This window comes from Montipora capricornis, chromosome 4 (genome assembly GCF_036669925.1).
Source record: "Montipora capricornis isolate CH-2021 chromosome 4, ASM3666992v2, whole genome shotgun sequence".
Classification (NCBI taxonomy): Eukaryota; Metazoa; Cnidaria; class Anthozoa; order Scleractinia; family Acroporidae; genus Montipora; species Montipora capricornis.
In genome coordinates, this window is record NC_090886.1 from 19,318,334 (window position 1) to 19,333,333 (window position 15,000).

The 15,000-nt window shown below is 38.5% G+C and overlaps 2 protein-coding genes across 2 annotated transcripts in view; one reads left to right on the forward strand and one right to left on the reverse strand.

Annotated features, from left to right (window-relative positions):
* The window catches only part of LOC138045749 (NADPH--cytochrome P450 reductase-like), a 54,725-nt gene extending 40,382 nt beyond the window's left edge, over positions 1-14,343 (reverse strand). The window contains exons 1-3 of the mRNA XM_068892355.1: positions 14,037-14,343; positions 2,659-2,716; positions 1,274-1,402 (exon numbers count right to left, since the gene is read on the reverse strand). Coding sequence (XP_068748456.1) covers positions 1,274-1,402; positions 2,659-2,716; positions 14,037-14,185 — 336 coding nt within the window. The 5' untranslated portion in view covers positions 14,186-14,343. The remainder of the gene's footprint in view (positions 1-1,273; positions 1,403-2,658; positions 2,717-14,036) is intronic.
* An 11-nt stretch (positions 14,344-14,354) lies between these two features.
* Positions 14,355-15,000, forward strand: part of LOC138045752 (2-(3-amino-3-carboxypropyl)histidine synthase subunit 1-like) — a 45,399-nt gene continuing 44,753 nt past the window's right edge. Inside the window, exon 1 of the mRNA XM_068892359.1 lies at positions 14,355-14,514. Within this exon, the coding sequence (XP_068748460.1) occupies positions 14,394-14,514 (121 nt within the window). The 5' untranslated portion in view covers positions 14,355-14,393. The remainder of the gene's footprint in view (positions 14,515-15,000) is intronic.

A 15,000-nucleotide genomic window follows, 5' to 3' on the forward strand; every position in this document is an offset into this window, starting at 1 on the left:
TACCTCATGGCAACTTATGCATACATACACCATGCGTTTTTTCTGTGGTGCCGTTCCTCAAGCGGACTGGATCTCAGAGTTATGCACATAGGGAGTAAAATGTTTTTTCTTTCATGGTAGAGATGATTATCTAACATACATGTAGATTGCATTGGATTGCATTGCAAGTTGTACTGTTGTTTTGAAGTGAAATTCTTATTTATAAATGAACTTGCCATTCAAAATGTGTAACTGCAGTATCTACACCAAAACTTAACTTTGTTATTGAAATTCTTGCCTCAAGCAATACAGTGTATGCATGTTACTACTGAAGTTCAACAAGAGCACTTTACTTTGTGTTTAAATATCTCGAGATGCAGATATGGAAAAATCTAATGACATTTATTTACGGTAATTTGTTTTCATCACTGACAGTGAAAGGCCAACATTAATATTGTTTTGGTATGTTATGGTCAAACCTTTTTTGGAAATAAAACATTATTAACTGTAATTACTATATATTATAAGTTGTCTAATTTTGCACAAGGTAAAATGTGCGTTTTCACTGTCACGCAACAAGAAAATAAATTTTCAACCGTTCAATGAAAAAAAGCCAAGAACTTGGAATGACTACCTCTCCAATTCTCAAGTCTGTGTGATACAGCATTTCTGCAGGTACATGTACATGTAACTTAATACAGGTGTTATGCAAGGGGACAATTCAGAAATTCAAAGTGCTGTATTTTCGAAAATGAAAGATGTTGCTGAACTTTACTTTAACTTTATTTATAGGTCACCTTCAACCTCATACAGAATATATAAAAAATCCAGAAGACCTCATGATTAATTTTTGTTTCTAGAATTTCATGACGTCGTCCACCTACAGGGTATTTTTTGCAGAATTAAAAATAATTATACATAGAAAGTCTGTACTTTTTAAACTAAATCAATATGCCTTACAACACAATGAGATGCTTAAATGTACCTAAGTTTATAGGTGATACAACATCCAATCCCTGTTACGTTCTTCCTCCCAATGAAATAAAATCCTGATCAGTCGGTTCAAATGAACCAAAGTTAATGTTGGAAATTTTTTGTGGTTTTCACGCATTCCATCGAAGTTTCATAGATAAATTAATTGGAATGGAGTGAGTAAGAGCTATCCAAGTCCACTTCCTAAACTTCATTTCAGATTTATGTTATCCATGAGCTAATAAAAAAAAAAGTATTTTAATAGTTGTCTAACTAGCATGCATGTACATTTGTACTTTTGTACATGTTCATGAGACCTTACCATATCACACTCCTCTGGATCCAAGACAAGAGATTTTAATCCATAACGCTGTGCATCCTTGGCCAATCGACCAGCAAACTCTTCTGCTGTTCCAGTTTGAGATCCATAAAATATTCCTAACGATTTCCCCTACAAAAGAAATTCAGCCTGATGGGGAAATGTCTTAAAATGGTAGATGGAAGCATCTAACCATGGTGACACCAAAATCCATGATTTTAAAATAAATTAAATTTTAAGTGTTGGCACACCACATACATGTACAGGTATTTGAAAAAAAGTAAGATCCACAAATTAGAGTACAATAAAATTAATGGTTGTTGTTATTCCTGTTATTGTTTTCATATCCACATGATATAATTTTCCACCAAAACACCTTTTGCTCTCGCAACTGATCTACATAATAATGCATTAACAGGGATTTTGGCAATGTTTTCAAATTCGCTGGCTATTGCATGTGAACTCGCTGCCCACTTTTCCTTGGAAATTACCCCAAATTTTATGAATAACATGAGAAACATTTGCACAGAGCATTAACCTTGGATCTGGGAAGTTTTGTTCACGAAAAACAAAAGAAGCAACTGAATTCTGAGTATATTCGGCAGTGAGTTTGGTTTCCCTGTCCATGTCAAAGACGTTGATCCAGGATTGAGCACACACATTTTTGAGGTAACGGCCCAGTACTTGGTGTAAAAGATGCCTGATTTGCTAACTGCATTTGAAGCGTGACAAGACAACATTCGCAAAAAGTCTTTTCAGTCACTTGCGAAGAACCCTTAAAGGAGGCTACATGTACGTCGCGCTATTTACTGTAACATCTTTTCAAAACCCAAAATGCTGTCAACTGAATTTCAAAAAATTTAGAGTATTCATGTACTCTCTCCAAATAAAAAAGCCAAAATTTAATTAATAATGATAATTATTAGTGTTGTGTTCAAATGCACTCATTTGTGCTCCAGAATGCTGCAAGTGCATTCTAAGAGGCCTAAATTTCAAACTTTTCCTTGGGGAGGATGCCCCAGGCGACCCCCTTACAAGATCGTGTCTCCGGCCCTCGGAAAGTGCGCCTTTGGTGCACGTTGTCCATTCTCCACCTACATGTACTTCCCAGGTTTTGTCACCTGATAAAATTCTTATTGAAAATCCCGTTCTCGGCGGCCCCCTTTTGTTGAATAATAAAGAGAATGTTTGGGTGGAATAATTTACAGTCTTAATAAGGGAATTAATTAAAGGCGTAGAGAAATGATTCTCAAGTCAAGTTGAATACTCCTGATCACCTCAAAAGAATGCAGTAATTACTGTAGTCTTAAATGTATACTGTCTGCAAAATAATCATACAGTAGCTTGGTTGTGAAAAAGGTTCTTTTCTATAGCTATTAAAGACTCACAGATTTTTTCATTTTTCCAATAAAACTTGTGTCCTCAAAAGAAACCTTTGCTGTTGTTCTATTGAACAGAAAGAGAGAAAAAAGAAAAAAACAAATATCAATTTAAAACCCAATTCCTTGTCTGAAGCAATATAGATAGATGGAAGGCCAACCACGCACCTACATTGTACATGTATACAACTTAGAATGGGCACATGCAAAAATTGCTTTGCAAGTGAAATGCAGAAAATGAGAATATATAGAATATACTTGCACTTCATCATCTTCTGAAAAAAAAGGTAATACTAACTGTGGGATTTGATCTCTGAGAGCATGGGTGAGCATTATGTCTGAGTCACAAACTTAAGTCAGATGTCATGCACACTGTGCATAAACTATATCCTAGTTGTATGCTTACATGTAACCCTGGTTTGGAGAATTATAAATATACATGTAGCTCTAGGTCAGTTTCACCTTCCTGAGAATATCACAATATAAAATATATATAACATACAAAATTACAGTAATGTTTACAAAGATACAAATAAAGTATAACAATCATACAAAAATTTGGTTTTATCAACGGAGTTGATAATGTAAATTGGCCACCGTACAGAGATTCTAAAAGCTGACGTTTCGAGCGTTAGCCCTTCGTCATTCGCTCTGACGAAGGGCTAACGCTCGAAACGTCAGCTTTTAGAATCTCTGTACGGTGGCCAATTTACATTATCAACTCCGTTGATAAAACCAAATTTTTGTATACTACTTCCCCACCGACGCAGCACCACAGTTTCTTTAGAAACTACCCCTTCATTCATTTATAACAATCATAGTTTACAGGATGTGTGTGGTGACCAAAGTAACAAAATGCTTTCAAGTTGGTCACCACAGTAACTACATGATAGCTTAATCCAATGACTCCTGAACTGCACCCCCACTAAGGAGTAAAATCATCTGGACTTAGATGGAGCAAAATCTATTAAGTCCCACTCCCAGGGGTCAGTGGGTCAAAAATGTTTGATTAAAAGAAATATAGGGCCAATTGACGAGTAAAATGGTCTGGCATTAGACAGAGTAAAATACTAAGTCTGGCCGGTTTAGGCCGGTTTGGGTGTCAAAGGGTTTTAAACAACATTCATGATACCCCAAATGTCAACCTGGTTGGTGTGTGAACTTGAGGCTTGGGTGACCCTATTCGATGGAATGGCAGAATGTTGGAACAGAATGGCTGAACAGTGGAATTGTGGAATACACAGAATATTCTAACATATGGAATATATGGAAAATTCTAAAACATGGGAAATACAGCATATTTTGAAACACAGAGTATACCCAACATTCTAAAACATGGAATATACGGAATGTGCCAAAATGCGGGATGAGAGGAAAGTCTTTTTAAAAAGGATATAAATATTCCATTTTTTTGCCCGTAAGTAGTCTGGGTAGTTTAACATAACTTCAGATGATAATTTTACATTTCCTTGCAACAAAGGATATAAAAATGTGTTACAGAGAAGTGATCACTCCTGGGTGATATGCTTCCCCGCTTCCGTTTTTGTGCCTCTTGGACTGCGCCGAAACATAGCAGGTGCACTTTCCCACACTCAGAGAAGGAAAAATGGAGAAAGACGATGGTACAATGTAGAGCACGAATCGGGACAATGTAAATTGAAATTAACAAGTTAACGCAAATCAAATCAAATGCTGGTTTTTGAAGAGAGGGGAAAACCAGAGTACCCGGAGAAAAACCTCTCAGTGTAGAGTAGAGAACCATCAAAGTCAACCCAGAGTCATGACGCCGAGTTTGGGAATCGAACCCGGGCCACATTAGTGGGAGGTGAGTGGTCTCACCACTGCGCCATCCCTGCAACCCGAAGTGTCTCAGTTGCCTTATAAAAACATAATGTGTGACATGTTATTGTTTCTTTTGCATGCTGATTTGCTAAGTCAGAGCCCTTTTGAACTTCTTAGTTAGAAAACCTAACATACACAATTTCATACACAATTTCCCTAGCAGATGTTGTTATGATTGGTCACAGGCGAACTGCTGGCCAGTGACCTTGTCTTGTTCAAGCCACAACTGATGTGAAACTAGTGAAATTCTCAGCTTAAAAACACCAGCATCCGATCTATTAGGGATGCCCCATACCTTCCCCGAATTTGAGCTTCATCTTTCGAAAATTCACTCAGAAAGACGATCCTGAAGTCCATAATAAAGCTTTCTCAACATGACTGCTGCAAGAAACCAGATTAAAGGAATTCAAAGCATTTAAGTCTATTTGAATATACCAATCAGTGCAATGCCACCATTGCCTTGGCTTGGCAACGGTCGCGTTGTACTGAAGCTCAAATTCAGCGAAGGGAACATCCCTAGATGCTGGTGTTTTTAAGGCAAGAATTTCACTGGTTTGGTGTCAGTTCTCGCCTGGACAAGACAAGGTCACTGGCCGGCAGCTCGGTGTTGCCTGCCTTTAAAATCAATTTTCTTGACTCTCTAACTGGCAGTCAAGAAAAGATCTCACAAAATGACGCCTCAAACAACTTGAATCGACCAAAAAAACATAACACAGGACCCAGTTGACACTTTGTTTGATCTTTCATTGAATTATTTGCTTTCAAACTTTATTGCCGAACAAATCGCAACTGTTGTGATGTATTTATCCTTCTACAGATCGATGACAACAACATAGACAGAGGGTCGTCCACCTGTGACCGATCATAACAACACCTGCTAGGGAAATCATGTATGAACGAATTAGGTTTTGTAACAAAGACCCTAAAAGACTTAGCAAATCAGCGTGCAAAAGAAATGATAATTTTAGGGCAATTGAGACACTTGCCATTGTCTTTCTCCATTTTTCCTTTTCTGATTGTGGGAAAGTGTGCCTAGATGTTTCAGCATGGTCTGAGAGGCACAAAAACGGAAGCGGGGAAACATATCACCGGGGGTGAACTCTTCTCTGTAACACATTCTTATATCTTTTGTCCCGAGGAAATGTAAAATTATCATCCAAAGTTATGTTATCCTACGCAGACTACTCACGGCAAAAAATGTAATCTTGATATCCTTTTTAAAAAGACTTTCCTCTCATTCCGCGTTTTGGAATATTTCCATGTATTCAATGTTTGGGAATGTTCTGTAAACTCTGTTTCAAAATATTCCATATATTCTGTATTTTAGAATATTCTGTGTATTCTGCAATTCCGTCGTCCCACCATTCCATTGAATAGATCGAGTCACCCTGAGGCTTTGCCAGATTTATACCTCACCCTTCCTCCCCCCACCAAAAGTAAGGGTTGACAAAACAGTACAGGCGTAAAGTGCTACTATGATCAAATTTTCATCGATTTAATTTTTAGGTTTGTTAATATATAGAATTCTAGGAAAGATAAAAAACACAGTTTACCATTTGGAAATATCTGCATTGGTTCCGGAGATATTTAGGTTTGAAAAATGTGTAAAATATACACATGAGATTACTGATGACGTCATTGACTCAACCCAATAATAAATCAAGTACAATATAAATAGAGCTATCTCGGTCAATTTGCAGCAGAGACCATTGAAACTTGGTAGGCTAATAGTTCTACAGGCAACACACCTTCGGCCATAAAGAAATTGGTTCTCATGGCAACTCACTCTTTTCACGTCTCCTTCAACCTGATTTAATATTTTTGGTGATCATAAGCTAGAAAAATATTTTGCAATGCAACAAGCTCGACCTAACGTATTTATATGCTTGCAGGATCTTGCAGATGAGGCACCTTTCATTTCATACATGTATTCACTTTGCCATCAAGGTATTGGACAGAGAGGAGCCTGGGGCTAGAGTTTGGCAAAAATTGATGTCAAAATTACAACCCAAAATTGCCATTTTTCAAAAAAGCAGTGTATCTACCTGCCTTCTTGCATAACTTCCATACCTATACCATTATTTACTTTAGTGACCCAATTATCAAAATCAGTTGAGAAAAATTTGGCTTATCAAGGTTTGTTAAATTTTTGCCATGAACACTGCATGCCCCCTCTAAGGCCATTCAAAATGGAATATTGAGCATAATTCATGCCATAAACAAACCAAATTGTTGACATGGAGTCCTTATTCTGTATTTGGTAAGTGAAAATGAATTGTTAAAGCAAAATCAGTTTGATTGTTTAGAATTACCCCGACTCTTACTCTAAATGTAAATGTAAATGTGAATGTGCGCTTAGTTGACTGCTCCCTACAAGGGCTTTTCAGGATCAACCGGCTCAATGGGACCGGACCGAATGCATGTGAAGGCGCCCACGGCTGCCGCCATACGATCTATGTGTGATCTCAGAGCACTGCAAACCCAGCCAGATGTAATTGACTGGGAGTCGATTTTGAGGAGGGAGGAAAACTGGAGTACCTGGAGAAAAACCCTCGGAGTTAGGTTGAGATCGACTGAAACTCAGCCCACATACGACCCAAGACCAGAGTTGAACCTGGGTCACAGAGGTGGGAGGCACGATTAATGACCACTAAACCACCGACTCCCCGTAAAATTGCTCTTAAAAGGCCTTTGATTGAACAAAAAAAGGATGGATTTTTTCTTTGAAACCTACTACCAGCCTTCGAACACGTTTTCTGGTCAAAAATTCAAGGACTTTTCAAGGACTTTCAAGGGCCAGATTTTGAAATTTCAAGGACGTCTTTTTTATTTACGTCGAAGAATTTACCCATGGAAATAGTCTGACAGTGTGCTCAACTCCAGATCAAGTGGTCTGGGTTCGGGTCCTGGCCGGGGACATTGTTTTGTGTTCTCGGTGCCCCTCTCCACCCTGGGGGTAACCCTGCGATGGACTGGCATCCCATCCAGGGGGGAGTAGAAATACTCCCAGTCGTTTCATGCTACAGAAACCGGAGATAAGCGCCGGCCTGATGGACCTTGCAGGCTTGTAGCAGACTTTTAATAGTCTGACAGTACAATTCTTGCTCATTTTCGTATAAATTATTATACACATGCGTGAAAATAATGCAAAGGCACTGGTAACCATTCTCGACCCCACAGCTCGTTGCATTTGTATGACATGACATAAGTGGCTGATTATTTTTCCTGAAGTTTTCAAAGTTTAAAACTGCGGGTCAAAAAAAATTCAACTCCCATATAAAAAGGGGAGGGATGCTCGTCATCTTGCTTAGGGGTTGTAAATTTCGTATTTTGGCCTCACTTACTATATGGTGTTTTGAGCAAAACACAATCATAATTATGTAGATGTGAAGGTCTCCTTTAGGGTTGCATGCAAAGAAATATAAAAGTGTGTATTTACACTTTCACATTTCTTCTCGCAGGTGAAAGTATTAGATGATAATGTCTTTGCCATCATAAAAAGTCGCTGTATTTTTTATTTCTCTGTGTTATAATATGGTCTCTTTTAGGGGTCAAAAAAAGCCTGGGCCACACCCAGATTGGTCTCCTTTAGGGGTTTAATGTAAAATTTCCAACGAGCATCCCTCCCCTTTTTACATGGGATTCCCCCCCCCCAGGGGGCAGTGAGGTTCAATATTCGACTGCTGTTTTAAGTAAGTATCTGTTTATTACCACATTTAACCTTTGAGCAAGTTCCTACTGCCACGTAAAACAAGGAACAAATTGTACCGGTTAGCTTTCTCAGTGCAATCACATGTTTTAGAGCATTCCTTTCGAATCTCCAAACTGTCAGGTCTTAGTTTAATATCAAACAGAAATGTTCAATTAGAGATTTTCGATTGAAATTTCCAGAGCTATAGCTTTTTGTGATTGTAAAAACGCAATTCTAGAGAGGACTCGAGAGAGAGCGGCAGAAATAAAGCCTAATATGATTTTAGCAGATACTAAAAGACATGAAGGCTTTAGACAAGTCCATGACATTCACGAATAATTTGATGAAATAAAGTGCTAATGTAGTTTGATCTGTATGCCCCACTTGTCGCCATGGTTTTCTGACGGTTTTGTCTGCGGTTTTTGGTTATGGCTGGATTTTTTTGCGGTTTTGCAGTTTTGCGGTTTTGGATGATTAATTTTTTTCTTTGGTTTTGCGGTTTCTAATACACCCCAATGTCCCCCTCATACGGTGTACATACAAGCTGCAGTGATCAGCGTCTAGGTGACCTGCTATCCATCATTTCCCAAATACTTTATTGCCTTGTAAGTGAAACCATAGAAGGGATACAGTTAGGAGAGCTGGATGATAAACTTTTTTCGTGTTGATGTTCATATGAAACGCCTCATACAAAGTCATGAAACGCCTCGAGATGTGATTGGCATTGTATCACCTTGGACTTGAGAGTGCGATGACTGGACCAAGTCGATGAGTCGCGCAACCTTACAGTAACCGACTCACTGATTGGTTTAAGTCCACGTCAAAATACTCGCAGAATGACTGAAGCTGACTGAGTCTTTGCTTTTCCAGAACCTTGACTAATTTACCCTTGGTAGAGAGATCACAAAAATTAAAATCATCATATACAAGAGGATGCCTGAGGGCAATCTCTTGTTCAGCCACCCCAACTAGTGGCTCCATGTAATCCTCTTTCTCCAGCGCTTCGTCTTCACCCTCCTCTTCGCTAACTGGAAGTCCCTTTTGCTGCAAAGCCAGCCGAGAAAAGTATCCTCTGACAGTCTGTACCTCAACCCACTTCGAAACTGGGAAAGTTTTCTTTATTTGCTCCACCATGTCTGCTGCCATACATGTAGCTTTTTGGTGAAGATCCTTAGCTCCCTTGTTGAATAAATTTGTCAAAAATTCTTTGACACCTGAAGATATTCTTACCGCAGCTTTCTGCTTCTTTAAGGCCCACCCTTTGCTCAGTGGTAAGTTCGCCAAAGGAACACAATCTGTCCTGCCCATTTTCTGGCCAGCAACTTTTACCGATGTCGTTACAGCTGCCCACTGCCTATGTACATGTACCTTATCGTATAATTGTGGTCTCCTTCTGTGGAGTCATAATATGATGACCTGTGTCCATGTGTTCATGTGCAGTCCCAATGGTTCGCCAATTGGGACTGCGTTTCTCTGCCTCTGCCTCTTTGATTGTCTTGAAGGTGGTAACACAAGCAGGTTCAAGGCAGCTACATTGTAAAACACTCAGTGTTCACGACACTCTTCATGGTTTAGGTAGATAATTTTCGACACAGCCATTGAACTAACCACTGAAGGGAAGGGGATTCTCTCACCTGAAGAAAGTTTCAATGTTTTTCTTTGTAATCCACAGGCTACATCTTGGAGGAATATGGATCTGGAAAAGAACTCTATAAGATCCCTAACTTTCTCCATAATCAATCTGCCTCAGAAAATCTCATTCCTTGTCTTAAAATGGTTCTCCGCGTCCATGTTCTGACGCAGGCTTTCTAGCATTCTTTACTTGGTGTAATGAGATTCCTGGGAGAAGCTGCTGGAGTTCCGAATGAGAGAACCTGTTACTTATGAGTGATATCTGAGTTTTTGTTTACTAATTTGAACATTCAGTGTAAAGCCAGCACAACTGCTTCAAGTCCCACATCAATTGTGATGTTGTTAATTTTGTGCTCAACACCTCTATTGACATACTAAAATAACTAATTATAAGTAATTAAAAAATGTATCCAAATAATTTTTGTAACCAAGAATAATATCCGTGAAACAAGGCATTTTCTTGCTTAAATGTCAACTTCATTGAAAAGCTTCGATGCAGCATGCTTGCAAAGACTTTTTTCCGACGAAACCAGCAAATATTAAGAAAAACAGTAGAGTTTCATGCTCGAATTGAATGTAAACAGAGCGAGCAGACAAAAAGCAGCCTTCAAGTTATTCTTATCGTTGTTTTTGGTTCACGAGATTGCTGCGATAAAATAACTGTACTTTTAACTTTCAAAGTTACATAGGATTTTAGTCAACCCTTTTGCCCTTTCTATGAACAATTTGTTGAAAGTTAGTTTCTCTTCGCAAGAAACAAGTAAATTACCCCGGGAAATCTTCGTCACAAACAAACAAATTATTTGAGACGACAATATCATAAAATATCGTGGTCTCTGTTCAATAAAAAGAGTCCACTGGATCGTGATAAATTCCACTTGTACGCATGTATGATCCCTAAGTGATATTTTGAATCACCTGTAGCTTTGGTATGACCATGTCTTCCTCTTGCCCTGGATGCACCTGACCCCTTGTACTTTCCTTTCAACCATTCAGTCATGTCTATCTCGCAGGACAACAAAGGAACCATTCCTGTTTCATGCGCAGCCCATGACGTGGCACTGCACTGATCACTAACCCCTTGAAAGGAACAAAGTGCTATCATGAAATTAACCTTGAATTTCTCCCACCTGACAGAACATACATGTACCCACGAAACCGAAGAAGAATGGGAACTTGGTCCAGTCCCCACTCTCTCCTATGTCCAAAATGGCAGGCCAGTTGATACATCATCTCAAAGCAAGGCTTCGTTTGGTTGTTGTATTTGCAATAAAAGCATTTTGTTTCACTATCCAGCTCTCCTAAATGTGCATTCCTTCTTGACAGATGGTTTCATTTAATACTCCCCTCTAAACGACTCTGAAATAATGGGTCACATCGACACTGCTATAAACTGCAGCTCCTATGTTTGTAATACGTATAAATGTATTCTATGCGTGGTCATGCTCCTTTACTGGTGGGTATTTACAAGAACTATGCAGGCTGTTAACAGACATAGATTATATGCTAAGGAACGTTTTTGTTAACTTAATATCTTGTAATCATCTAAAAAATCAGGCCTGACAAAATATGGAGATTTTCCATGCTTGGAGCAATGGAGAAGAATTATGACTTAAAACTGAACATAAATCAATGAAAATTCAAGCATCCTTTAAAAAGACTGTTTATATAATTATGTTAAACAATTCATTTTCAATTACCAAATACAGAATAAGGGCTTCACGTCAGCACTTTGGTTTGTTTATGGCATGAATTATGCTCAATATTCCATTTTCAATAGTCTTAGAGGGGCATGGAGTGTTTGTGGCAAAAATTCAACAAACCTTAATAAGCCAAATGTTTCTCAACTGATTTTGATAATTGGGTCACTAATGTACATAAATAATGGTCAGGTACGGAAGTTATGCAAGAAGGCAGGTAGATACACTGCATTTTTGAAAAATGGCAATTTTGGGTTGTAATTTGCAAAACTCTAGCCCCAGGTTCCTCTCTGTCCAATACCTTGAGAACAAAGTTACATGCATGAAATGAAAACTCTATTATAGTAGAGTTCATGGTCAAATTTATTTGGCAGCACAATTTACCAATTGGGTTTTATGTAGTAGATAAAATATGAGCGGGAGATCTGTATGGGCGTTTACAATGGCGAGCCGATAGGAGAGCCATTGTAAACGGCCATACAGATCAGACGCGAATATTTTATCCTGCTTGTGAAATGATACATTAAATTGACTGCAAAGTATTGTTATTTTAATCAGTAGAGATCTGTATCAAAAGTTAATGAATACTAATTAGCTGAGCAGGAGTTTGTATCAAAAGTTAATTCTACTGTTTAATAATTCATTGATTTGTATTGGGGTTTACAGTTGTGTACATGTGATCTGAATACTGTGCTGGGATTGGTTTGCACCCTCATGAATAATTAATGAATTTTACAAGGCACTTTCAAAATGTCCCCTGAAAGACTGAATTTTTAGTGCTGTACATGTAGGAGCAAAAAATGAGACCCCTCTAAAACTCCAAAACTAAAAGTCAGAGAAGTGAGGAAAATTGGATTTTGAAATATCTCATGGCAACCAACTTTTGTGCCAAGTTTCAGCCAAGTCGGTTGACCACAACTTTTGGCTCCTGGAACACTTTCTCAGGTAATGACACTTAACTGCTGAATACCCCACCACTCCAAAAGTGATCTTGAAAAGTGTGGCTATGCGGCTACGCAGTGGTCATTAGCACCCCTCCCCCTAGAATATGTTTGTAAGGAAAGAAGTGGCTACACGGCTACGCAGTGGTCATTAACCAGATCTTGTGCTGAACTGATTACATATGTAAGCTTAAGTGCTCTTTTTAGTGATCAGGCCTAGGCACTCTTTTAAAATTTTAGCTTTCATTTTACAGTTCGGTTAACTACACTTTTTAACAAGATCATGTGCTGAATATAGCACTTGTTTACTGATTAAGCCTAAGCGCTCGTTTCAGCGATTAGGCCTGAGCACTCTTTAAAAATTTAAGATTTCATTTCACGGTTGGGTTAACTACGCTTTTTAACGAGATCATGTGATGAATATAGCACTCGTTTACTGATTAAGCCTAAGTGCTTGTTTCAGTGATTAAGCCTACAGTAAGCACTCTTTAAAAATTTAAGATTTCATTTCACGGTTCGGTTAAGTAGACTTTTTAACAAGATTGCGCGAAGAATATAGCACTCGTTTACATTTGTTACATTCGGCATTCGTTTCAGAAATTAGGCCTAAGAACTCTTTTAAAATGTAGCTTTTATTTTACAGTTCGGTTAACTACACTTTTAAAGGAGATCTTGTGAAGAAGGGTGGTAGTAGCCACTGCGTACATGTAGCCACTGCGTACATGTAGCCACCTAGCCACTTTTTGCCTTACTAACATATTCTAGGGGGAGGGGTGGTAAATTGGCCACTGTATAGCTGCGTAGCCACTTTTTTCCTAACTAACATATTCTTGGAGGAGGGGTGGTAATGACCACTGCATAGCCGCGTAGCCACTTTATTCCTTTCTAGCATACTCTAGGGGGAGGGGTGGCAATGACCACTGCGTAGCTGCATAGAAATCACTTTTCAAGATCCCTTTTGGAGTGGTGTGGTATTCAGCAGTTACAGTACTCCACAGTACAAATACTCCAAGATCAAAAAATAGCTCAAGTATAACATTTCTCAAATGTTGATTGTGCAGTTAATAATCACCGTAAAGTTTAGTACGAGCCGAATATTGACCTTTCAGCTATCACGCCTGATCGCGTGACAGTAGTGTTCACTATCTTTCTTAAATTTATGCTCAATTAATTTTACTTAATGACGTTAGTTACTGATTAAACAAAAACTGAAGAAGGAAACGAAAGGAAAGAAAAGGAACTTTCTTTAAGTCTCCGTCTCCCTCGCCGGTGTCTCGTACGTCGTTCTAGCGCTGGGGTACTAAATTACACCGTTAAGTGAAATTAAGAAATTAACACAAATCAAACATTGTACAGTAGCTTACTCGGATACTGTATAATGGAACCCAAAATGATCAAAATTTAAATGACAAGCAAATACAACTATGCGAAAAATACAAAAGAACGACGTGATCGAACAGTTACTTCGGAGCCGCTACTTCGATCTAAGTGCACTGCAAGTGTAAACCTCGATCCAAGTTGCAAGTTGCACGATATTTTGAGTTATAAGAACAATGTATCAACAACAACAAACACACTTACGTAAGGACGAGTTTCTGCGAAAGAGCATTCTCAGTCTTTTTTCGGCGTGCATAGAACCAGTACAATGCGCAACCGATGAAGGAAGCAAACAACAAAATGTCAACTGTGCCCACCAAGGGCTTCTCAAGATTTGTCCCTTCAGTTGACATGATAAGGCAAATTCAAAAGATTATCTTCTAACTTGCTGCTATTCCTTTTAGCCAGAGAATAAAATGACAAGAAGTATATATAAATCTGGTGCAATCACATGAGATTACGTAAATTCTGCAACGACTGCAAACTTTTGTTTTTGGAACAAGTGCGATGTAACCACGCGATTACGTGAGATGAGCCGCATAAGCCGCGGTGTTCAGCAAGATGGCGGATGCAGGCATCAATCCCGAAACAAACTTCACCCGTGTTTCTGCTAAAGCTAACACGAGGAAAAGGTTTGTTGGAAGTAGGACATTTACTGGACAAAAGAATAACAAACTTACAGGTAGATCATGAATTATTTTCATGTCGTTGATCGGTTCATATTATACACTTTGTAACAACCGACACATGCGCAATTTGACGTCATCGATCGAAGATGAATATCTGGAATCTTAAAAACAACGAATAATGGTCTTCAACAACAATTGTATCTTTTGCCCATCGGATATCAAAGTGAGCAGTATTTCTAATATTAATTTTTACTAACTTTGGTGGTATGCCCAACACTGAAACCATGGCAAAGTTGATTCTCTGGTAACTTTTTGTAGTTCGATATGGGTTTAACAAACTCAGAGAGTCAATCAGAGAAGGAATCAAACACCTTGAATGGATCTGTGTTTTCCAAAGTCGGATCTCTGTTGTCTGACTATTTACATTTATTAATTGTACTACCACACAGTCTTCGTCTCATGTAGATGGCGTGTGGGACGAAGAACTTAAATCGAAAATTAGTACCATTCCATTTTAATGTTTATATTTTTAATGTTAG